This window comes from Mirounga leonina, unplaced genomic scaffold (genome assembly GCF_011800145.1).
Source record: "Mirounga leonina isolate KUSES-001 unplaced genomic scaffold, KU_Mleo_1.0 Mir_54, whole genome shotgun sequence".
Lineage (NCBI taxonomy): Eukaryota > Metazoa > Chordata > Mammalia > Carnivora > Phocidae > Mirounga > Mirounga leonina.
The window spans coordinates 2834254-2858856 of NW_023270812.1; the positions used below are offsets into that span (position 1 = coordinate 2834254).

The 24603-nt window shown below is 38.7% G+C and overlaps 1 protein-coding gene across 6 annotated transcripts in view; it reads right to left on the reverse strand.

The window, feature by feature from the left end:
* The window catches only part of LOC118001854 (protein SERAC1), a 60012-nt gene that overhangs the window by 13325 nt on the left and 22084 nt on the right, over window positions 1-24603 (reverse strand). For 5 of the 6 annotated variants that reach the window (XM_034992036.1, XM_034992033.1, XM_034992035.1 and 2 more), the window contains 7 exons: window positions 22724-22860; window positions 21483-21572; window positions 19812-19943; window positions 16978-17099; window positions 15842-15970; window positions 7100-7213; window positions 4949-5111 (listed from right to left, as the gene is read on the reverse strand). In XM_034992036.1, the coding sequence (XP_034847927.1) occupies window positions 4949-5111; window positions 7100-7213; window positions 15842-15970; window positions 16978-17099; window positions 19812-19943; window positions 21483-21572; window positions 22724-22860 (887 nt within the window). The remainder of the gene's footprint in view (window positions 1-4948; window positions 5112-7099; window positions 7214-15841; window positions 15971-16977; window positions 17100-19811; window positions 19944-21482; window positions 21573-22723; window positions 22861-24603) is intronic. The other variant, XM_034992037.1, reaches the window with a different exon arrangement.

Sequence of the window (24603 nt, forward strand, 5' to 3'; positions counted from 1 at the left end):
GATGGCCAATCTGCTATGATTCTGTGCTCAGCCACAGAAGCCGCAGCCAGGAGGTTTTCTGTAGCGTTGTGGTCTTGACCAAGGGTGTGCTCAGAGGATGGAAGAGAAAGGGAGTTCTGGGGCACTGAAGAAAACGTCAATGAAATAATGGACCACGGAATATATATACACTGCGTCAGGAGGGGAGTGAGGATAAAGAAGACGATTGGACTGGGAGAAAATAAAGGGGTCAGCAGATAAAATTCCTGGAGAGAATAAAACCAGCCACTGTGGGAGCAGATGCAAAAACAAGCTTGAATGAGAGGAGGATGTGCTCGGAGAGGTGAATTATTGATTTTGCAGGTGAAGTGGTTTCAGGCCATGACTAAATCCAGGTGTGGCATGGGAGTGTAGTACTAGATAATCAGGAGCAGAGAAGGAAGTCGATGGAGATGAGAAGGTCAAGGAACTGAGAGACCAAGGTGTTCAGTGGGCTGGTCCAGTAGATACTGAAATCACCAAGAGGATGAAAGACTTGGGATAAGAGCCAGGGTTCAGTTCGGGGAAGAGTGTTTTGTGGGTTTTTTAAATAAAATACTGATTTGATCAAGGCTCTATCCCATTAAAGAAACTGAAGATAAGTCAACAGAAATTATCCAAAGTAAAACACAGAGAAAGAAAAATATTTGAAGAGAAATGAAGAGAGTCTCAACGACCTGTAGAACAGAATCAAGAGATCTAATATCCATGACTGAGGTCCCAAAAGGAGAAAAGAGCAAAAAGAAGACAAGAAAAAGTATTTTAAGATATACTGACTGGAAATTTTCCAAATTTGATCAAAAACATCAACCCATTGATCCAGTCAGCTCAGCAGACTGTGAGCAGCATAAATATAAAAAAGGAATCAAGCACTTCATAGTCAAACTGCTAAAAACCAAACATAAAAACCTTAAAAGAAGCCAGAGAAGACACGACAAGGTACGAAAGTGGGAATAAGACACTTCTCATCAGATAGCGGAGGTTAGGAGAGAATGGAATGACAGTTTTAAAGTGCTGATAGAAAAAGTAACACACTGTCAACACAGAATTCTTTATCCATGGAAAATCTCCTTCCTGGGATAATCAAATAAAGGCAAAGGAAAGACTTTCAGAAAATGAAACGTGAGAGAATTTATCCAGCAGGCCCAGGTCTTTAGCCTGAAGGGAAATGATATCAGATGTAAATGTAGATAAACAGAACAGAAGGAAGAACACTGGATATTATAAATGTGCAAATAAGACTTTTTTTCTTATAGTCTTTCAGTATCGCTTGACTGAATAACAACAATGTATCACAAAGTCTATAACATATGTGGGAATAAAATACATTATGACAATACCAAGGCAAGGGGTGGAAAGTGAATTACGCTGTTGTAAGAATCTCACACTATATATAAAGTGGCATAATAATAATTCAAGATAGACTGTGATAAGTTAAGGATACCACCAATAAAAAAAAATACACAAATAATACTATATAAAAAGCCAAAAGAGGAGAAAGAACAGAATGTAAAAGATACTCAAGTAACCCAAAAAAGTCAGTAAAGGAGAAAAAAAGGAAACAATATTCATAATTACATTAGTGGTAAAGAGACAAAACACTCTGATTAAAAGGATCAAACTGGATTTTAAAAAAAAGATGCAACTATATGCTGTCTATAAAAGATGTACTTATTTTTAGAGTCACAGAAAAATGAAAGCAAAAGAAGGGGAAAAGATAAAAGATTGGTAATGCAAACAGCAAGCATAAGAAAAAGGGTGATCATTAGGGAAGTGAAAATCAAAACCACAATAAGCTATCACCTCACAGCAGTCAGAATGGCTAGAATTAAAAAGACAAGAAATAACAAGTGTTAGGATGTGGAGAAAAGGGAGCCCTTGCACACTGTTGGTGGGAATGTAAATTGGTGCAGCCACTGTTGAAAACAGTATGGAGGTTCCTCAAAAAATTAAAAATAGAAATACCATACAATCCTGGAACTCCACTACTAGGGATTTATCCAAAGAAAATGAAAAACTAATTCAAAAAAACCTAAGCACCCCTATGCTTATTGCAACACTATCTACAAGAGCCAAGATATGGAAACAACCTGGGTATGTCAGTGGGTAAATGGGTAAGATGTGTATGTGTGTATGTGTGTAATAGACTATCAGTCAGCCATAAAAAAGAATGAGATCTTTCCATTTGTGATGACATGGATAGACCTAGACGGTATTAAGTGAAATAAGTCAAAGAAAAACACAAATACCATATGTTTCACTTATACATGGAATCTAAAAAACAAAACCAAAAACTCCCATAGAAACAGTCATACAGAGAACAAACTACTGGTTGCCAGACAGGAGGGGAGTGGGGCGGGGGGGGTGGGGAGGCTAAGTGAAACAGGTGAAGGGGATTAAGAGGTACAAACGTCTAGGTATAAAATAAGTCACAGGGATGAAAAGTACAGCATTGGGAATATGGTCAATAATAATGTTGTGTGGTGACAGATAACTACACTTACAGTAAGCATCATATAGTGTACAGGATTATCAAATCACTATGTTGTACACCTGAAACTAACATGACATGGTATGTCAATTACACTTCAATAATAAAAATGTTTTTAAAAGAAAAAGAAAGCTAGTGTGGCTATTTTAATACCAGATCAAGTAGACCTAAAGAAAAGGAATGACCCCAGTGGGAGGGACATCCTTTTTTAATAAAAAATGAATAATCTACCAGGAAGAGAAACCTGAAAGAACTAAAGGAAAAAACAGACAAATTCACAATCATGGTTGAAAAATTTCACACATCTCTCGGTAATTCATAGAACTAGACAAAAACGCAATGAAGACCTAGAGAAGATTTGAGCAATACTGTCAGCCAATGTGGTTTAATTGTTATATGTTGAACACTTCACCTAACAACTACAGAGCACTCATTCTTTTTAAGTGCACACAGAACATTCACCATGACAGACCATACAACAGGCCATCAAGTACATCTCAATAAATTCCCAAAGACTAAAATCTTATAGGGTATGTTCTCTGAACACATGATATATTAAATTAGAAATCAGAGACATATGATACCTAGAAAACAATATTTATAAACTACGCAGCACACTTTTAGGTAACCCATGAGACAAAGAAAAAATTCACAAGAAAATTAGAAAATATATCAAACTGAATAATGATAAAACTACAATATATCCAAAATGTGAGGGATGCATCTAAAGCAGGTTAGAGGAAATTTACCACTTTAAATACAAAATTGTAGTGATTTGAAAACATGTCTTCAAATTCTTTGACACTATTCTCCATTAAGAGGTGATGAGTCTACACCCCTTCCAAATCTCTTCCCCTTGAATGTGAGCCAGGCTTAGTGACTAGCTTCTAATCAATAGATCATGGCAGAAATGACTTCCAATGCTTGATTACAAAAGGAAAAAAGCTTATACCTGGCCCTCTCTGGGGACGTTTGCCCTTTACACCTAGCCATCATGCTTAAAGGAAGCTCAAGCTGCATGCAGAGGCGCATGTAGAAAGGAGCCAATGTCCCCAGTCCCAGCTGAGAGCCAGTACCAGTTTGCAAGCCAGGTAAGCGAGCAATCTTCAAAGTGTATCCTTCACCCCACAGCTAAGATGCTCCAGTTAATGCTGCTTAGAGTGATGTAAGCCTTCACTATCAAATCTTGCCCAAGTTTCAGATTGATGAGGAAAATATATGACCACTATTTTAACCAATGAATTTTGTGTTTGATACACAGCAACAGGTAACTGAAACAAGAAAAGAGGTTAAAATCAGTGATTAAGTTTCTACTTTAAGAATCTAAAAAGTAGGAACAAATAAAACCCATAATAAGTAGTCCTTTATAGAAAAAGTTGGCTGATCCCTGAATGAGACTTCATTAAATTAAAAACTTCTACTGATCAAAACTCTCGTAAACAAAAATAAAAGCAGGGACACAAGAAAAAATGTGAATTCATAGTTTCTAATAATAAATAGCGCTAATAAAATGAGCACATATGTATGCATAGTTGTGTGTGTGTATCTGTATATATCACCTTGCGTTTTCCACTGAAAGAGCCAAGAAGCAGACACTCCAGGACCAATAAGGACACCAAGCACCCAGATCCTGGTCTCTACCAATCAATCTGCACTAAAATCTACCTGCATTTCTCCTCAGAGAGATGAGCCTGAAACATCTTGTTATTCCAGACAGTAAGGAATGCCTCCCAAAATAAGGTAGGCACATTGCAAGGACACATGGAGCCAGTCTATGGGGCTCCCACTAACCAAAACTGAGACAATCTGGCACCAAATGTGAAGTACAGTAATAAGTTATAAACCATTAAAAAACCAAGAATCTATGTACCCATACTGATGGGGGCGGGGAGTCAAGAAGGAAAAAAGGAGGGAGACAGATGGAAGGAGAGAGAAGGGCAGGCTCTTGCTTACAAGAAAATGCCAAATGCTGAAAAGCACATGGGGAAGGCGTGCTGCAGTTAGAAAACCATTATTTTGCAACCATCATGCTAAAGACTAGATGAGGCAAGAATGTTCAGTAGATGAGCAGGATATCTGCATGGTCTTAAGTATCTCCCCACCATCAGTTTATTAGTTGCAAGGGGGGAAAATCACGAATTAAACTCCGAGTACACCTCTTGGTTAACCAAATCATATCAAAGATGATGTAAACAATTAGATGGTCATCATGGCAAAAACTGCTCTCCTGTGACTATCCACACACCGATTATCTTCAATGTGGATTATCCACATGTCTCAAGCGATTCCGTGCCCCTACTAAAATGACATGCTCTAAGGACCCATAAGTAACCCTAAGCAAAGTCTTAAGTCTATTAAAAAATTAATGTATCATGAGGGGTGGAGGTGGGAGAAGAACAAAGGACCAAATCCAAAATACTCAGCATATAAAGGTGTTACCTGAGCGAACTATAGTAGAATGAAGATGTTCATTCAAAGCCATATTTCCAATGATACGCATTATATTTCTCTGTATTGTAGGACAATCCTTGTGCAGTTGGTACAGCCTCTGAAGTAGTTGCAAGCCTCCGTTTGCTTCAATTTTATCACAATGTGTAGATATCTAGCACAACAAATCAATGAAAGCTCACTTTATGTTGCACAGATTCACTAACCAGGTGACAAAGTATGCTGATGGCACAGCCAGGGGGCTCCTGCTCAAGGACAGAGACCTACCTACAACTCTCATGTCAGCTTACTTAAATAAATAAGCAAACCCCTATCTATGTGAGAGGTGATTCAAAATCACTGAAAAAATAAAGGCATATCTCCCCAGGACTTCTGAAGTTTTTATTCTTATTCTGTTTAGCTCTTGGTGGGATGTATAACCTGATGATGTCATTTTTATAGAATTGTTTCAATTTGTAGGGATACTTTGGCTGGCTTGAAACTACCTTAAAGAGCTTTTCTCTGCTTGAGAAAGCTGCCACCTGGTAACAGGGGAAAGAAAACTTCATACAAGTGGCAGGTTTTGCTTCTGCACACAAGAACTCCCAGAGAGAAGCACCACTTGTGGCCCTGCACACCACCCCACCCAAGTCCACAGCTATGGGGCTCTCCGAACAGTTTTTAAAGAGAAAGATCAAGTAGTGAAAATAAAAAATAAAAAGGGATGTGAATTTTTAATGGAGAAAAGAGATAAAAGAAAGCTGAGGGAAATATGTAATCCTACTGTAAGTCGTCACAAGGTGCCAAGGTCACTGGCACGGCCTTGGCCTCCTCCCATCACCAGTTGTACTCACTAACAGGACACCATGTCACATACATGCAACAATTTCCATTCTCCAAATTTTTATTGAATTTTATCACATTTTAAGTGCATTTAAAAGTAAGTCTTTTAGACATACCTCAGTGAGATACGTAATGACTTGAGAGGTTTCTGGAAAGGTATTCCACGCACTGTACTTTCCACTGAAGATGCATCTATTACTTCAGAAACTAGTCTGAAGTCGCAAAAACTCCAGCTCATATTCCCACGTGCCCTTTTGAACTACAATGCTAATACCTCTGTTTTGTACTCAATTCCTAACTCCACTGGTGGGAACTAGAGATGACCAAAGATGCTTCTGAGCCATGACTAATGGTTCCCAAAATTAAACTGGAGAGTTTAAGAGTTCTAGGATGGGGTTTCTCATGATGTGGGATGAACCACTTCCAGCAGCCTCACCAGGGATGCCTGTTAAAATGCAAATTTCTGGACATAACCCCACATCTACTAAATTAAAATTGCTAGAGGTAACCAGGAAATACGCACTTTTAAGCATGCTTCCCGAGTGATTTTTATGCATTCATATTTGAGCACCACAAAGTTTGTTGCTTTTTTCTTTTTAAAATCAAGAGTGCACCAGGGGGCACCTGGCTCAGTTGGGCATCCAACTCTTGATTTGAGTTCAGGTCATGGTCTCAGGGTCCTGAGATCAAGCCCCATGTCGGGCTCTGCTCTCGGCATGGAGTCTTGCTTGAGATTCTCTCTCCCTCTCCGTCTGCCCCTCCCCCTTCTCTCGCTCTCTTTAAAAATAAATAAATAAAATCTTTAAAATAAATATAAGTAAATAAAATCAAACTATGATCACGACAGAAAAGTTGTCATAAATGCCAAAAAATTTAAAAACCACTAATACATGCTCTGGTTAAAATTCAAGAGTATGGTCATCCAAATATTTACTTTTTTTCTATATGCTGCATCTCTAGCAGATGTTTTACTGAAAATTAACTACCTGGTAATATTATTTGTAAAAATGATCTGAGAAAGGCAGGAGATAGCATAGATCAAAGGTCAATGCTGTATTTAGACAATGGGTTGTTTTCTTTATGTATCATTAAGATTAAATACATTTTTAGAACTACTTGGCAAAAATGAAATACATGTATTGGAGCTAAATTATGATTATCAATTCTAATTAAATGGGGGGAAAAGCAGAAATTTTAAAACGAGCAAAAAGCTTTTTTCTTTTACAAAAAATGAGGATTACTTCCCTTGATTGAGCCAACATGTACAATTTTTTCACTGTGATCATAAAAACTAAACCACATTTTTAAAATGTAAGTTACCTCAGAATGTTTTACCAAAGCTTCTAAACAGAACATTTCCACTGTAGCTGAAGGAACTTCTCCAAAACTTTCAGCATAAGGAAGTCCATTTCCTCCAAAACACCATAAGCCACCCTGAAAGATAATTAAGATGTTTACTAAAAAGAGTGACTCATATTTTTTGACAAAAAAAAAAAAAAAAAAATCCCTGAGCTATACACGACATATTTTGGAAGCTGAAAGGGAACTAGTTATGCAAATTGTTGCTTACTAGAACAGAAAACATAAGGACTCATTTCTAGAAGAGGCAATCTTTATGTCTTTCTTACTTCTTTCCTCTGTGTCCTCTTCTCTCAAAGTATGAAGACTAACACACAATTCTTTAACCAGAAAAGCCCAGGCTGACCATAATGTTCTACTGTCAGATGATGTTAGAGTAGAGTCTACCTGAAGTCTATTAATCAAAATAATAATAGAGAGAAAAGGCATTACTGGAAAAATTTAAAATGAAGATAACCGGGGCGCCTGGGTGGTTCAGTCGTTAAGCATCTGCCTTCGGCTCAGGTCATGATCCCAGGGTCCTGGGATCGAGCCCCGCATCGGGCTCCCTGCTCGGCGGGAAGCCTGCTTCTTCCTCTCCCACTCCCCCTGCTTGTGTTCCCTCTCTCGCTGTGTCTCTGTCAAATAAATAAACAAAATCTTTTAAAAAAAATTAAAAAAAATAAATAAAATGAAGATAACCGATAAGAATGATGAGAGCTTTTAATTCTTCATAAACTGAAATTCAAGTTCATATGGAAGAATAAGCAGAAGAGCTAGGAAAACCATGAGACAGGAGTGTATACTAGCCCTCGTAGATAGTGAAATAGAAGAATAAACAGGGAACATGTGGTGATGAGCACCAGGTGTAATGCACAACTAATGAATCGTTGAACACTACATTAAAACTAATGATGTATTCTATGTTGGCCACCTGAACATAATAAAAAAATTAAAGAAAAAAACTGGGAAAAGAAAATTTCAGCTCTTACCATAGATGAAACGCTAACGTCACTAGTATACAATTCCCTTCAAATCAGTGACAAAAACAGTGACAATGCTACAGAAAAATGAGCAACAGTCATCAACAGGAAGTTCCTAGGAAGGGGAATCTACGACACGATGCCCAACGCTGCTCTTACGAGAAGCATGCACGATGACACTGCATGACAAAGAACAGTTTATGGGGGGGGGGGGAAGCAGGCATTCCTATCACCCTGCTGCTTCTGTGGAGGACAACTCAGGACAGCTGTGTCTAAACTGCAAGCACCTGTGCCCTAGAGCGACCCACGAGGGCAAAGTGACGCAAGAATAGATTCCTTCACGGCAGTAATGTTTGTAAGCGCGCAAGACTGAACTACCTACCGCCACCAACAGGAGGCTGGTTAAATCATGATGGGTCTACTGTACAATGGAAGGCTATATGAACATGAAAATTTCTGAGTCTCCTCATATATTGATATATACCAATCTCCAAGATAAACCCTCAAGTGAGAAAAAGGGGCAGAAGAGTGTATCATAAGCTACAATCTGTGTAAGAGTATGTATAACTACATGAGGGCGTGTGTCTGCTGGGGTGGGGGAGATGGAAGGGATGGAAGGAAGACTCATCACTAGTCCTCCTCTGAAGCGCTTTGTATTGGAACAAGGGGCCATAACTGTGCCTACAGGCCACCTGCTGGTAAAAGAGCTCAACTACAAGGTAATGTTTTTCAAAAATGTGTATAGAAAGCCCAGTGTGAAATATATTCCATAAATTTCCACATTTTGAGCTAATGTATAGGGCCCATGGTTCAGGAAACCTAGTAAACAAAATGTTTGGCTATTCTATAATTCTTACTCATGCCCTCCTCTCTGATGTAACATTCTGTTTTTCCAAGTTTAAACATGCTTGAATCTCAACCATTGATGCTCTTGAAATCGAGGGCTGGGGAGGGACTAACTCATTAAGAGTCACTCTCTCCTCTAGCAGACATGAGGGCAAACAGTGAACTGAGGGGTGGGGACCTTTTCTTAAAGATCTACCACCACAACCTGCCTCCCCCAAATCCCTCTCCCTATCTCACACCCTCAAATCATCTGACCTCTTTCTAAGCTAAATGCTTCAAGGAAAGAAAAAGGAGAAAAAATGACCCAGGATTCTGCATTTTTCTTGATCATTTGCTAAGTGGGATATAAGAATACAGTTCCAATTCCAACCTCATCAGCAAAGCTTTGAAGTTATTTATGAACTGGCAGATTGTATGGTAGTAAAAACCACAAGCAAAAAGGAATGAATAAAAGGTGCAAACTCATGGTGTGGTCATATGGATTATATTCTTTTTTTTTAAAGATTTCATTTATTTATTTGAGAGTGAGTGAGCAAGCACAAGCAGGGGAAGCAGAGGCAGAGGGAGATGGAGAAGCAGGCTCCCCAATGAGCAAGGAGCCCAATGCAGGGCTTAGGGCTTGATCCCAGGACTTGGGGATCATGACCTGAGCCAAAGGCAGATGCTTAACCAACTGAGCCACCCAGGCACCCCTGTATTCTAACTCTTAACATGAAAATAAATACACATAGGTTACTGCTGCTTTATCACTGGATTAAGATAGAGCAAGATTACATAAATTTGTAAAAATTTAAGGAATGCCACACATTGGGGCGCCTGGGTGGCTCAGTCATTAAGCATCTGCCTTCAGCTCAGGTCATGATCCTGGAGTCTTGGGATCGAGCCCCGCATCAGGCTTCCTGCTCCGCGGGAAGCCTGCTTCTCCCTCTCCCACTCCCCTTGCTTGTGTTCCATCTCTCGCTCTTGCTGTCAAATAAAGAAAATCTTTAAAAAAAAAAAAAAAGAAAGAAATGCCACACATCAAATTCCATAATTGCAACTAAAAAACAATTTCTTAAGGATCAAAGAAATGCAGAGGAAAAGAAAGAGTGACAATGTTAAAAACAGTAATAAGGGTAAGGTATAAAAATTAGAAGGCAATAATAATAAAGCATAAGAGGAAAGGTCAACTAATAAAGTTACTAAAGAATTTATATCCATATTATTAATCACATGTGTAACAAAGCATTTTATGTATAATTTTCTCATGACGATACTCAATTTGAGACACAACATTACTGTGGATTAACACGGTATTTTTCAAATGCATCTCAACAAGTTTATAACAACCAAATGACTTAATGTATAATATTTTCTTACCATATAACCTACACTCCAATTAAACAATATCTCCATTTTTGTCTGTCATACAAAAATACTTTGATTCATAATAGACATATGCGAGTTGTTACTTAAGTATGTATAAGTTTGTGCACAGCTGGCTCTTTTAACAATGTCATGATTCATTCATTATTCCATAAATATTTATTGAGAATATATTGTGTGGGAGGCTGTATTTGGTACTGGGGAGAATATTATAGACTACTGGAAGGGAGTAAGAGAATTAAGTAAACAAATAAATATAAAGCATAATTATACAATGGGCTAAATGCTATAAAGGGCAATATATGCAATAAACATTTGAGATAAAGAGGAAGGTCTCTCCGAGGAGGTGACAAGCTGAGAGCTGAAGGACGAAGAGGCAGCCATATGACAAGCTGGTAGCAGAGAATCCCAGGTGGAGGGAACACGAGCAGATAAATACTTCGCAAGTTCAAGGAATGGAGAGCAAAGGCCAGTGTGGCTGAAGCATAGTGAGTGTGAGGGACAGTGAGCATGAGGGAGGGGACAGTCAGAAAGGCAGTGAAGAAACAGATTCAGGTAAGCTGAAGCCAAGGGCTGCTAAGAGATGTGACATCTGAAAATGATTATCCATTCTCCTAGAAACTTAGAAAAAAGCTGTGTTTGCTTTCTCTGTTACTTAAAATTGATGAGATTTACCCACAACCAAAGTTGGGAGAAGGGGAGGTACAGGGAGTTTGCAGATGACAATGATGGGTTCACTCCAACAAAAAATCCTCAATGTGCACAGCTGTACATCATGGGGAACCACAGGACCGAGGAAGCCTGTCCAACTATGTGAAAGCAAGCTTGTTTTGTGTATTTGTGTAGGTTTCCAAATCCTCTGTCATGAAAGAAATATCCAGTCCTTAAACCAAGTCTGTTGGTGTCTCTCAATCATAACACATTGCTACACTTATGCAGATTGATGTCAGAAGTGTTTTGATGCAAGGACTTCAGACCCTAATACCTAAGCTGATTTCAGAGGGACTAGGATATTACAGGGGCAAATGATAATACAAAACTGCAGGATTTTTAGCTGGACTATCCTTAAGCCAAGACCACAAAAGCTTTGTGATGGGAAATCATTTCAATGCACCACATCCACTGTTCTCTTGACTCTAGGCAGCTTGTTGTATTAGATGAAGAAGCAAACACAATCTAAAACGTTCAAACTTCTGCATCTCTGGTTGTTGCTTCCTTAGGCTCTAGGTCACAGACACCTGAAGTCCTTTAAGAAAGGTTGAAACTGGGGATAAGCTGACTGACTGGAAGTGTCCAGATGGTAAAAAAACAAAACAAGACTGAAAGCTGGATCCTGACACCAAAGAAGGAACAATCTTGATGGTAACATCTGGGATGGTGGAAGGCCAAGGACCACCCCTCCCTGTCCCCCAGACTCCGAGCAGATTGTAGTCAGCAAACTCCCAGGGCAGATAACGGATGGCTGCCAAGGTCGTAGCTGTGGAGGAGGGCACAGCAAACCTGGGAAGTGCTTTTGCTCCCTCTGACCCAGTTCTCCCAATGAGCAGAAGGAACAAAAGGAGGGAAGGCAGATCACTGCCGGGGTGGGTGGGGAGCAGGGGGGACAGAGTGTCTTGATACTGCATCTAATTGTGGGTCCCTTTGTTTTAACGTGCGTAAAAGCTAATCTCTGGTGTTTCTGCGTAACAATTTACAACCTCAGAACTCTGCAATTTGTGCAAACCAACTGTGCTTAGAAATGGTGTTCATTCTAAAATAGGAACTGCTGAGCCAGGGTCATCCTTAAGCGCCTGGGGTAGATAGAATTCAGGGTAGGGAGGGCATATGCTTGGGTGGGAAAACGTTATGTCTTTATTCCTGACATCTCACAGAAATTCTGCATTGCATTCAATTATAAACACAGACAATAAACCATAGTAACTGTGGTAATCTGTGTGACTCTGTCAGCAATAGAGAACACAAATAATTTCCTATCACATCTCATTTGCTGCAGCTTTCTGAAAATAAGACTAGGATCTTCATTCCTTTGAATGCCAACTGCACATCCTCATACTGGTAACCCAGAATTGACATTGCCATCTAGTGTCCACCTACCAGCAGTTACTTGAGACCCATACATGGACAGACTAGTCCTCAGTTTAATATTCTTATTCAGCCCAGCAACAACAGCATTCACAGTGATATCTTGAAGAAGCAAAATTTACACATTGAATTGAACCACACAAAATTGTAATTTTCCCCAACTCTTTCACTGGAAGGGTCTAAAAGTAACCCCAGTAGCAACGAGCAAGCTTACACCCAAAAGGTGGTTTCTAACAACCACTGGTTGTTCCTTCCTTAGAAGGAACCAGGGCTTCTTGAAGATTCAGCTGACTCCAGAGCTGGAGCAGAGAAAGTTTAAGATGGAGCCTGGAATGTTTTCTAATGCCAGAAAATAAGAAGTACTCAAAAAATAATGGAGACAATTCCAAAATGCATGGGAGGTAACCTGAAGGGGTTTCCACACCAATTCTGAGACACTTTGAGCATCAATATGAGTAATAGTAGTACTGGGTTATAATCCAGTGAATAAAATAATCCATGAGCCCCTGGATCCATGGATCAGGAAGGAAAGCTTTTCCTTACAGTAGACAGAAGTAAAGAGGGATGGTTAGAGTTGGGCAGGGGGGAGATCACTATCTTGCAACCATCCAAGAATAACCATTATTGGGCACGATTCATTGAGAGGATACTGAAACCAACGGCTGAAAGTTTGAAGAGGAACAGGATAGACTAATAGTCTCAAACATCCCCTCTTCCCTCAGATCCTATATTCATTATAAACAAAATATATATTAACATTAAAGCAGAGAAACCTGGCAAGTTAACATCAGCAACAAGGGGACCAACTGGCATCATGTGCTTCTGGATGTGGCACAGTGAGAAGGACACAGATCACCTCTGCTGTGTTCCTGCGATAAATGCATAAGCCGACTCTAATCCTGAGGACACGTGAGACACACTAAATTGAGAACATTCTGCAAACCACTACTTTGTATTCTTCAGAAATGTCAATGACATGAAGACTAAGAATGGCTGAAGCATTTTTCCAGATAAAAGGAGACATGACCATCAAATGCAATGTTTCATCCTAGACATGGATCAGATTTAAAACAAAAAAACAAACAATAAGCTACCATAAAAGAATTACTGGGATACTCGGCAAAATTCAAACATCGAGTCTATATTAGATCACAGTATTCTATCAATGTTAATTTTCTGAGTTTGATATCTGTACTGTGGTCATTATCTCAGAAGGTCCATGTTGTCAGGAAATACAACACACTTAAGTCTTTAGAGGTGATAGGACATTATTTCTACATCTAACTCTCAAATGGTTCAGGGAGGAAAATAGCAAATGTGTGTGAACAGACATATAAAATATATCTACAGAGAGATGGGGAGTAAATTGGGGGTCAGAAAACAAATGGGACAAAATAGTAATAATTGGTGAATCTTAGTGAAATGTATTATTTCTGCAATTTTTGAAGTTTGAAATTATTTCAAAACAGTTAAAATATTTTAAAAATAAATTTCAACTTTCCTGTTCTAAATGTATCCGAGGAGTGATTATTGCTAATTAAATGTATTGTTATTTAATGCATCAATAAGAAGTACTGTATTATACCACAAAAATTATTTTTGATAACACTATTTCAATATAATTGGTTTCCTTTGTAATCCTATGTATTGTGTTTTATGCATCTAGAAATAACTTCACAGACTTCACTAAACCACCGGGGGGCGGGGGGGCCCATGGCATAAAAAGGTTAAGAAGCTCTGCTCTAAAACCAAACAGCTGTGTAGGTTATCTGCTAAGGCTAAGTAACCTCCTGAGGAGGTAGTTTTGTACAGAAGCAGCATTTTGCCCCTTGAAAGGTGCTTGGAGACTGTCACAAGGCAGTTTTGGCAGATCTGTAAAAACTAGATGGACACCCCTCCTATCTCTTCACTCACAACTTCTTAGTAAGTAAAAAATCTGAGAAGCCTAACTAAATGGGGGGCGGGGGGAGGGTGACGGGGTGGCAGGGTGGGAGAGGAGATGAGAACAACTAAAATGGAGTTGCTTACTGGTCTGATGAGATGGGGCCTCAGAACTGAAACTAAATTAAATATTTTTTTAATGTTTAATTAAAGATGTGCTTTTTGTTTTTTGTTTTTTTTAAAGGAATTAACCTCTTTGATTAGGTTTATTCCTAGGCATCTTATTGTTTTGGGTGTAATTATAAATGGGATTGACTAATTTCTTTCTGCTGCTTCATTACTGGTGTATAGAAATACACCAGATTTCTGTATGTTGATTTTGTTTCCTGTGACTTTACTGAATTCATGTATCAGTTCTAACAATTTTTTGGTGGAGTCCTTTGGGTTTTCTATATGGAGTAGCATGCTGTTTGCAAACAGTGAAAGCTTGACTTCTTCCTTGCCAGATAAACCTAATCAAAGAGGTGAAAGACATAAAAGAACATAAAGCCCTCAATCAGAATGGCTTTCCCGTGTAAAGATAGTCTTACTCCAAAGGTGTGAAGGACCCTGAAGAGCACTTTGAGAACTCTGACAAGATGGCACATACAGCTGGGCATGCTGACCTGTGCTCGGTCTCCTTGTTTGCACACCATCTGCCACTACACAAACTTTACATCCTGTGACTGCCTACTGGCACCTTGTTATCAATTTCGTCACCACTCCAAGGGGAGCCACTCTGATAAATAATGCCAGTCAATGCCTTGATCACAAAAAGGGCTCAGACTTAGCATGTAATGGGAAGCTATCTGGAAGGCTTAATGCAGGAGAATGAGTGGATCTAATTCACGTCTTTTTTTTTTTTAATCACTCTGGCTGCTGTGAAGGCATACAACTGGAGAGACAAGTAAGGAGCTTGCTGTGGTGTCTGAGATGATGGAGATGTGATAAGGAAGCTTTCTGGATCCAGCAAGATGCTGAACGTGGCTTCTAGTGAATCCCTCCCACTACAAACATTTAGAAATGTCTACTATTCATTCTTCAAGATGTAACTTCAGAGTCACCTCCATGGAGCCTTACATGACTTCTTAAGCAGAGTGAAGGGCTCTCAGAGTAGCCCGTATCTCTCTTATACATTCTGTGATTTTGTTTATTTACCTGTCTCCCCACCATCCCTAACAGTGCCTGGCACACGACCAGGAGCCAACATGTTTATTCTGTTCCTGAATGGATGACTATTCTAAGTTTCTAAGTGCTGGCCCCTGGCACAGTATCCTAGAAAGGGTGGACGGGCACTCCAAAATATTTACTGAGGGCGCCTGGGTGGCTCAGATGGTTAAGCGTCTGCCTTCGGCTCAGGTCATGATCCCAGGGTCCTGGGATCGAGTCCCGCATCGGGCTCTCTGCTCCTTGGGAGCCTGCTTCTCCCTCTGCCTCTCTCTCTCTCTGTCTCTCATGAATAAATAAATAAAAATCTTTTAAAAAAAAAATTAAAAAAAAAATTTACTGAATGAATAAATGAGATAACCTTCTGAGCAGCTAGACTTTGACTGCTTTCACTCAGAGCCAAAGATGTAAAATACTGGATACACTCATCTAGCTCCGTTTGAGGTAAAGAAGCCAGCAACTGTCTGAGCTCTTCTTCAATGGAAGAATCCTGTAATAAAAGGAAAGGAAATTTTTCATAATTAAGCTCAACAACTGAATACAACAAAAGTACCCAAAGAATCAAAGCCAAAACAAAAGAGCAGAGATAAATTAGTGCTTTTAGTCTTGAAAACTGTTGCCCACCTAAGGACATAGAGAATCAATTATGAGTTCTGTACTTCTATGTCTGCTACCTCAGTCTGAAAGCCCTATTGCAAAGTTTAGCTCTTGACTCAAAATGGATTATTACACTCTAACTAAACCTTGCTTCTATAAATCCAGAACTCATTACTGATTTTCTCTAATAACTTACATCTAGCATATTCATTTTTCTATTTTTCAATAACTGATTGCAAGTTTTCAGATTTTCGTTTTCTAGGAAAGCCTTGGAAAGGTGCTGAAGAAGCACACTCTAATACCTATTAGTGGTTAGTAATTAATATCTACGTGGAGTAATACATTAATATCTATATGTAGTGTTTAGTAAAAACCTATGCAGAGTGATATGTTAATATCTACACGTAGTGGTTCTCCAGGAGCTTTTTTGCACCCCAGGAAATACTCAGCAGTATCTGGAGATAGTTGTGGTTGTTACAACTGAGGGGACTGCTACTGGCATCCAGTGAGTAGACCAGGGATGCTGCTAGACATCCTACAATGTACGGAACAACCTTCCACAACAAAGAATTATTTGGCCCAAAATGTCAGAAGTGTTGAGAAAAACAGATCTACAGCAATATTAGAACTAGGGCCTAATTCATCGATGTTGATTGGCTATGAAGTTACCTTCTGGTGTATAAAGACTCACAATGCCCAAAAGGGGAAAATAACACAAGAGAAACATCTCCTGATAAATCAAGAAATCTTTGTATAGGAACTACAATTTCAGGTTTACATCTTGTTTACCTGCTTGTGAAAAGTAGCCAACAGACTACTTTTCGAATGGTTACTTTGCACCCAAAGTGAAGATGATATATTAATCTATTTTTCACTCACTGGACTATTTTATTTACTTACTTCTTTTAAAGATGGCAAAGGAGGTGGTGGAAGAAAAAAGCGAAGATCACTCTCTTTGCTTCGTGCCAAACCAATAAGAGTTCTCAGATCACAGGCTTGAGCAATTATCCTATACTGGTAATCTATTGTAAAAGTATGTTATTAGCACCCAAATTAGCTTATAGTTGTTTCAAGAATTAAATGAACATTTAATTTTTAAATTATAAATTTGTGATTCAAAATTTCCCACGTCTCTTTTCATAATCACAACTGCATTTACACTACTGGTAAGCCAGATATCCAACATTTCCACGCCTGATCTCATAATTCTCAACATATATGTAAGCGTATCGCAGTCTAACTAACCTTTTGAAGAACTGAACTTCAAATGTGAAAATTGATAGGTCAGAACCAATTTAACTTCTTCTCCTTTTCTTTGTAATAATTCTAGCGTTTAAAAACTGTTTTGATCACTACTTTAAAAAACCTGAGGTTGCACTGAGATCTACTGTCGCTGGTATGGTGTGGTGCTTTGCATCTCTTGATGTCCATGAATAATGTGAGGTTTCAGATGGTGGTACTTTGTTTGAGCCTTCATGATTTAACCAGTCCAGCCTTTATGTATTGCTCTGAATGACTGTGTCCCCCTCTACTCATATGTTGAAACAGAATTCCCAATGTCATGGTATTTGGAGGTGGGAACTTCTGGAAGCCCCCATGACTGGGATTACTGTCCTTATAAAAGAGACCCAGAGAGATCCCTTGCCCCCTCTGCCACGTGAGGACACATAGTAAAAAGTCGGTCATGTATGAACCAGGAAGCAGGTCCTCACCAGACATCAAGGTGGTGATGGCACTATGATCTTGGATTTCCCAGCCTACAGAACCGTAAGAAATAAATTTCTAGGGACGCCTGGGTGGCTCAGTTGGTTAAGCGTCTGCCTTCGGCTCAGGTCATAATCCCAGGGTCCTGGGATTGAGTCCCACATGGGGCTCCTTGCTCGGCGGGGAGCCTGCTTTCCCTCTGCCTGCCTCTGTCTCTCTCTGACAAATAACTAAAGTCTTAAAAAAAGAAAAAAGAAATTTATTTTGTTTATAAGCCACCCAGTCTACAGTTTTGTGTTATAGCAGCCCAAATAGACTAAGCTATGTATCGAAAACAAAATTACAACCACTGAAGCAGGCATTATTTTTAATAATGGCAGTTCATGACCTGGGTGAGTTCTTTATGATCAAGTGGGGAACTTTCCCAAAATCTACGTGCCTGGGCTCCAACTCTGATTTTTCTGATGTAGTAAATCTGAAATGGAGTCCTGGAAGGTAGATTTTTTTTTTTTAAGATTTTATTTATTTTGAGAGACAGAGAGAGAGAGTGTGTGTGCACAAGTGGGGGGGGGGGGCAGAGGGAGAAGCAGACTCCCCACTGAGCAGGGAGCCCTATGCAGGGACTCGATCCCAGGACCCTGAGATCATGACCTGAGTTGAAGGCAGACGCTTAACTAACTGAGCCACCCAGGCGCCCCTGGAATGTAGGTTTTTTTTTTTTTTAAGATTTTATTTTTTTGACAGAGACACAGCAAGAGAGGGAACACAAGCGGGGGAGTGGGAGAGGGAGAGAGAGAAGCAGGCTTCCCGCTGAGCAGGGAGCCCGATGTGGGGCTCGATCCCAGGACACTGGGATTATGACCTGAGCCGAAGGCAGACACTTAACGACTGAGCCACCCAGGTGCCCCTGGAAGGTAGTTTGGGTTTTTTTTGTTTTTTTTAAAGATTTTATTTATTTGACAGAGAGAGACACAGCGAGAGAGGGAACACAAGCGGGGGGAGCGGGAGAGGGAGAAGCAGGCTTCCCGCGGGGCTTGATCCCAGGACCCTGGGATCATGACCTGGGCCGAAGGCAGACGCTTAATGACTGAGCCACCCAGGCGCCCCTGGAAGGTAGATTTTTAAAAAGATTTTTATTCTAAGTCTTCACCCACAGTGAACAAGCTTATAAGTTATATATAGCCACCAATCAATCAACTTGTATGGAGGCAAAGATCTTATTCTGATACTTTTCTCTAAAACTATTCTTTTTTGTTTACCCCATTTTATAAGATGACTACTGATAAAGTATATTTTAGTCCCTGTACTATAATCAGAGCAGATCTGAACTCTTGCTCATGTACTTTTACTGTAGAACTTGCAATTTTTAAATACAATTAAATATTTTAAATTTTCCTTTAAAAACAATAAACACACAAATCAGGTACACTTGACTCATTATTAGCATTAGAGCCAAGTAAATTGTCAAAGTGAAAACAAGTACTGTATGGTGCAGCAAGCAATTAAAATATATTTCGTGGGGCGCCTGGGTGGCTCAGTCGGTTAAGCGTCTGCCTTCGGCTCAGGTCATGATCTCAGAGTCCTGGGATCAAGTCCCACATCGCGCTCCCTGCTCTGCGGAGAGCCTATTTCTACCTCTCCCCCTGCTCTTCTCTCTCTCTCTGTCAAATGAATAAATAAAATCTTTAAAAAAAGAAATAAAGTAAAATAAATAAAATATATTTCGTTAAATAGGAACCAAAAGAAAATGCAAATATAATATTAGGCTATCACTATCAGCACCAAGAGTTTCTCTCATCAAGTAAAACTTCGTTCTGGTAGAAAGTTACACAAATACATCTTCCTCAGTTTTGAGCCTGTTCTTATCAAACACATCTGGATACCAGGCCAGCAGTTTTCTACTTTCTCTATCACTGAGTTTCTTTTTTAAAATTTTAATATTCAGATTCCCTGAATTATTTTCCTTCCCTGACATATCAGCGATCAGGAGCAAGCCGGCAGAGTGGCAGGTGCTCGGAGGGCCGTGTTACCGTGCCAGTGATGGGTCTCTGACATTTCCTGCACGGCCTGCAGTCGCGCCGCTCTGTCCCCCGACTGGCTCTTCCTCAGGAGCAGCCATGTGGCACACTCGTGATCCTCGACATCAACTGTACTGAAGGTGTCTTTGTGAAAAGGAAAAAGAACAAGACAACAGAAACAGTGCGAACAGTTAAAACATGTTACCCTTCCATTTATTTAAGACGGTAATTATTTTTTTTGAAAGATTTTATTTGTCAGAGAGAGAGAGCACAAGCAGGGGGAGTGGCAGGCAGAGGGAGAAATAGGCTTCCCGCTGAGCAGGGAGCCCGAAGTGGGGCTCAATCCCAGGATCCTGGGATCATGACCTGAGCCAAAGGCAGACGCTTCACCGACCGAGCCACCCAGGTGCCCCAAGATGGAAATTTATAAGTACTTGAAATCTACAATAAGAGACTGAAATCCATTTCCGGGTATTGATAATGACTGGTAGGTTTGTTCTTAGTTCTGTCATATTATTTTGTTAGTATTTATTATGTATGTTATCATGTGCTTTTGTTTTATATACTACGTTGCTTTCACAACCTGGTCTCTTATTTGTTGTTGCTCTTTTTCCCTAAAAAACTTTTCACGATGAAAAATATCAAACATATGGAAGAATTAAAAGAATACCTTAACATCCACATGTGTACAGCTATATTTAATAACTTTTATTTTTCCATATTTACTTAATCTATATGGATGTGTATTTTTTTTCTAGACCATGTGAAAGGAAGTTGCAGATGTAACATCTGACCCTTTCTTAGTCAACCTCCATCTCCTAAGAATAAGCCTGCATTCTCCTATATACTCACAATGCCATTGTAACACCCAAGAACACTAACAAAAATCTTCCATAAACCATCTAAAATCCAGTCTAACTCCATATTCAAATTTCTCCAAGTGTTCAAAAAATACCTTCAGAGCCGTTCGTTAAAACCAGGATTTGATTCTCTTTAGTATCTTTTAATTCTTAAAAATTTTCTCACCTCTTTTTCATGATGGTAACTTTTTAAAGAGATCAAGTAAGCTCTTTCATAGCTAGCTCTATACTGTAGATTTGTTTGATTGTAAAATCTACATTATTGATGCAATATTCTCATTATGAGAAAGCATGGGAGTGATTTTCTAACAAATTTAAAATTTCAAAATACTCATCAAGAGAAAACGGTATATTTAATCTCAATATTTATTATTATATTATCTAACAGCAATACATCCACAAAGTGGAAGGAAGAAGACTGACCAAGGCATCAAAATTAAAAGCACCCTTAAAATTAAATATAGCTCGGGGCGCCTGGGTGGCTCAGTTGGTTAAGCGACTGCCTTCGGCTCAGGTCATGATCCTGGAGTCCCGGGATCGAGTCCCGCATCGGGCTCCCTGCTCGGCAGGGAGTCTGCTTCTCCCTCTGATCCTCTTCCCTCTCATGCTCTCTGTCTCTCATTCTCTCTCTCGCAAATAAATAAATAAAATCTTTAAAAAAAAAAAAAAAATTTAAATATAGCCCAAGAGAATAATGTCACTTAATTTTCCATAGCTATAATTAATGTCAGTATAAGAAATGGGAAAAAAAAGATCTCAAGTTGATCATCAAATGACTTTCAGATCATTGATAAAAACTCCAAGTTAAATATTTGATACTTACCAGCAAATGGGCCCCACAGTATCTTGGCTGATGTTGCCAATACTTTTCTTACTGCTTTGTGAAGCTCTTTTCTTGCCTGGTAGGTGATTCCTAAGATGATTACAAACTTAGATAAAACCAAGTATATATTCTTAATGCTACACTCCACTACTTTAAAGAAAAATGTATAAACTAAATTTTTTCAAAAAATATAAAACAGCATTTTTTCTTTTAGTGTCACTATCAAAACAACTAAAACCATTATGTGAACACAGAGCTCTAGATCCCAAAATAAGATTGCTCTCCAAGTCAGGAAAAAAGTAAAAAACTAAACAAAACAAAAACACTAACTAAAGCTAACAAAATCCTCATATGCAACATAGGATTAGCTACATTCAGGAAAATGTTCCAGAACAACAGCCCTTCTCAAACTGAAATTTGGAGATGCCTTACTATGGAGATGAAGCTTTGCTATATGGATAAATTGTAAACTATAAAAATCATCTGTATAATTGAAACTGTAATGCCAACAGGACAGATGGTGATTTATACAGCAGTAGAAAGGGAAGAGTAGAATCTGCCTCACTCAGAGAACATAACGTTGTAGCAGACAAGGTTAGTCTGGCCGACAGTGTAGGAACAGGCAGCTGAAAGTCAAGGCAGTGCCTCACCAGGCTACCCAAGCCCTGATGAAAAGATACGCCTCTCCTCTAAAAGTTCACGTTCATCAAGCAACTGTCTGGTTACTAATTTGGTTTCCCTGTGACCTAAATACAGAGAAGAGGAATGTTCTGACTCGTAAAGACAGGTTTTCTAGCCTCTGTGAGAGATTTTTTTCCCTCTTTAGTAAGTTAGTATTCAGATTTATGAATCCATGTCATGATTTTAGTTTGCATGAATAAATCCCTTGAAGCAGGAATATATCTAAGCTAAGTGACAAAATCATGTTTTTATACTTGCTAAACTGAGGGCCAGCCTCTGAACTGACCTCCACTAAGGTATGGAATTCCAAGTTTAGACTAAAATAGCCAGCTAGTCTTCACTTCACTTAGTTACAGGAGAGTTGCAAACCTGAATTAAATATGGAAGTCCAAAATTTGGTCTTCAATTACTTCTTTAGGAACTTGGTTCTCACAGGATTTGCTGACTCTTAGAATGAGCTGAACCTACCTTGTTAATATTGTGTTTTAAATACTCATTTTAAAATTTAATAACTAGCTTCCATTTTTCACAGAAATGGGATTACTTTACCATAAACTTACCATAATTTTCTCTTTTATCTAAAGAAACCGTGTTCACATATATATATGACTTCATTTTTTCTCTTTCTACTACTTGAGTATCTAATGTCAAAGATTTCTTCAGGGCCAGAACTTCATATGTAAGAAATAAAGAACCGCTGAAAAAGAAACAAAAAATTCATCATGAATAAGTGATCTAAAGGTAACACAAGAGCCACTTTTTTTTTTTTACATGACAGAATAACAGAATTATATTGGTTATGGAGCTCATCAGATTCCTGAGTATCACATAAACTGAATGGCTCAACCTGAACAACAGCTGAGCTCTTGAGCCTACAGACTGAGAATAATATTTCCTACAAGTGGTGAAAAAAGGTTAAGGGCAGAATTTCCCAAAAAAAGGATGGCAAAAATAAGTGCTTAGTAAACACTGAACGAAATAAAATGTTTTCTGAACGAAAAGTTTCATATACACTAGTGATTTGCACCCCATAACAAACAGAAATTTCCTCAACATATACCCTGTTGATTGAGCCACACTTTTATATTAAGCTTTTTGTTGTGGAATTGTCCTCCTTCTTATTAAAAAACATAATATATACACAGTAATGTGGATATAACATACACTATATTTATATACATATGTATAAATGCATGTACACACATTTTTGTTTAATGAACAGTAATAATTACAATATCCAAGCAAAAAACAGAACATTAACAGTACCCCCAGAAGCCCAGAGTGTGTCCCTTCCTGATCTTGACCCACTCTCTCATCTCTATAGCTAATTATTATTTTGACTTTTATTACAATAATGTCCTTGTTTCTCTTTATAGTTTGCCATCTATACATGCATCCTTAAACAACAGAGCTTAGTTTTGTCTATGGACTTCATCAGGATGGAATCACACTGTATGTATTCTTTTGCTCAGCTTCTTGTTTGTGACATTTGTTCAGTGCTGCATGTATCAGTAGTTCATATTTTGTATTTTCATATGGTATGTGACTCAGCGATTGGATGGATATACCACAACTTACCCATTCTACCACAGATGGGTATTCAGGGAATTTCTAGTTTGATTCTATTACAAACAATCCTGTTACACACCCTATACATCTACACTGTACACATGTGTATATGTTCCTCTAGGATACTCATCTAAGAAGGAGAATTACAGACTTTCTGACAGTATACATACTATTCAACTTTATTAGATACTGACAAACTGTTTTTCTAAAAAGTTTAGCCAATTTGTACTCCCATCACCAGCATATTTCTAAGAGCTATGCATAAAGTCAATTTTTAGGTGTGAAATACAATGTTCTTTGTTATGTACCCAAAATGAAGGGGTTTTTTCCTGAACAGACTGACCTACACACTCCCTAAATCCAGACACAAAGGCTGCACTATCTAGATTCAGGGCTTAGTAAAATCAGTTATATAAGCATTCTCCTGACCTTTGATTTACATCCCAAAGTTAAAGCAGGTAAGACAGAAGGGCCAGACACTGGCCAGCACCAGAGAAACAGAATCCTCTCCTCTCTTAGAGTACTATCTGAGCACCCAGAAAGAGCAAATGCATTCAATATTTTTATTGTGCTTTGCATGAAAGACAAAATTCTTTACTAGAAATTATGTGATTAATTTTCACTATACTCCTGAACATAACTGTGAAATAGACAAAGTACATGACTATATATTTTGCCTGGAATGATCCAAAGGGAAAAGTCATCTAACTATGTTTTGTCTTACATTAATGTCATGGAGAAATGTTGGTATTTGAATAAAATGCCAAATCCATCTCCTTTATCATTTCAGCATCTAAGAATTATATATGTATGTGTGTATAAATAAATGATCTCATATGTATAATAGTAAAAAAGAGTTTTAACAAATACA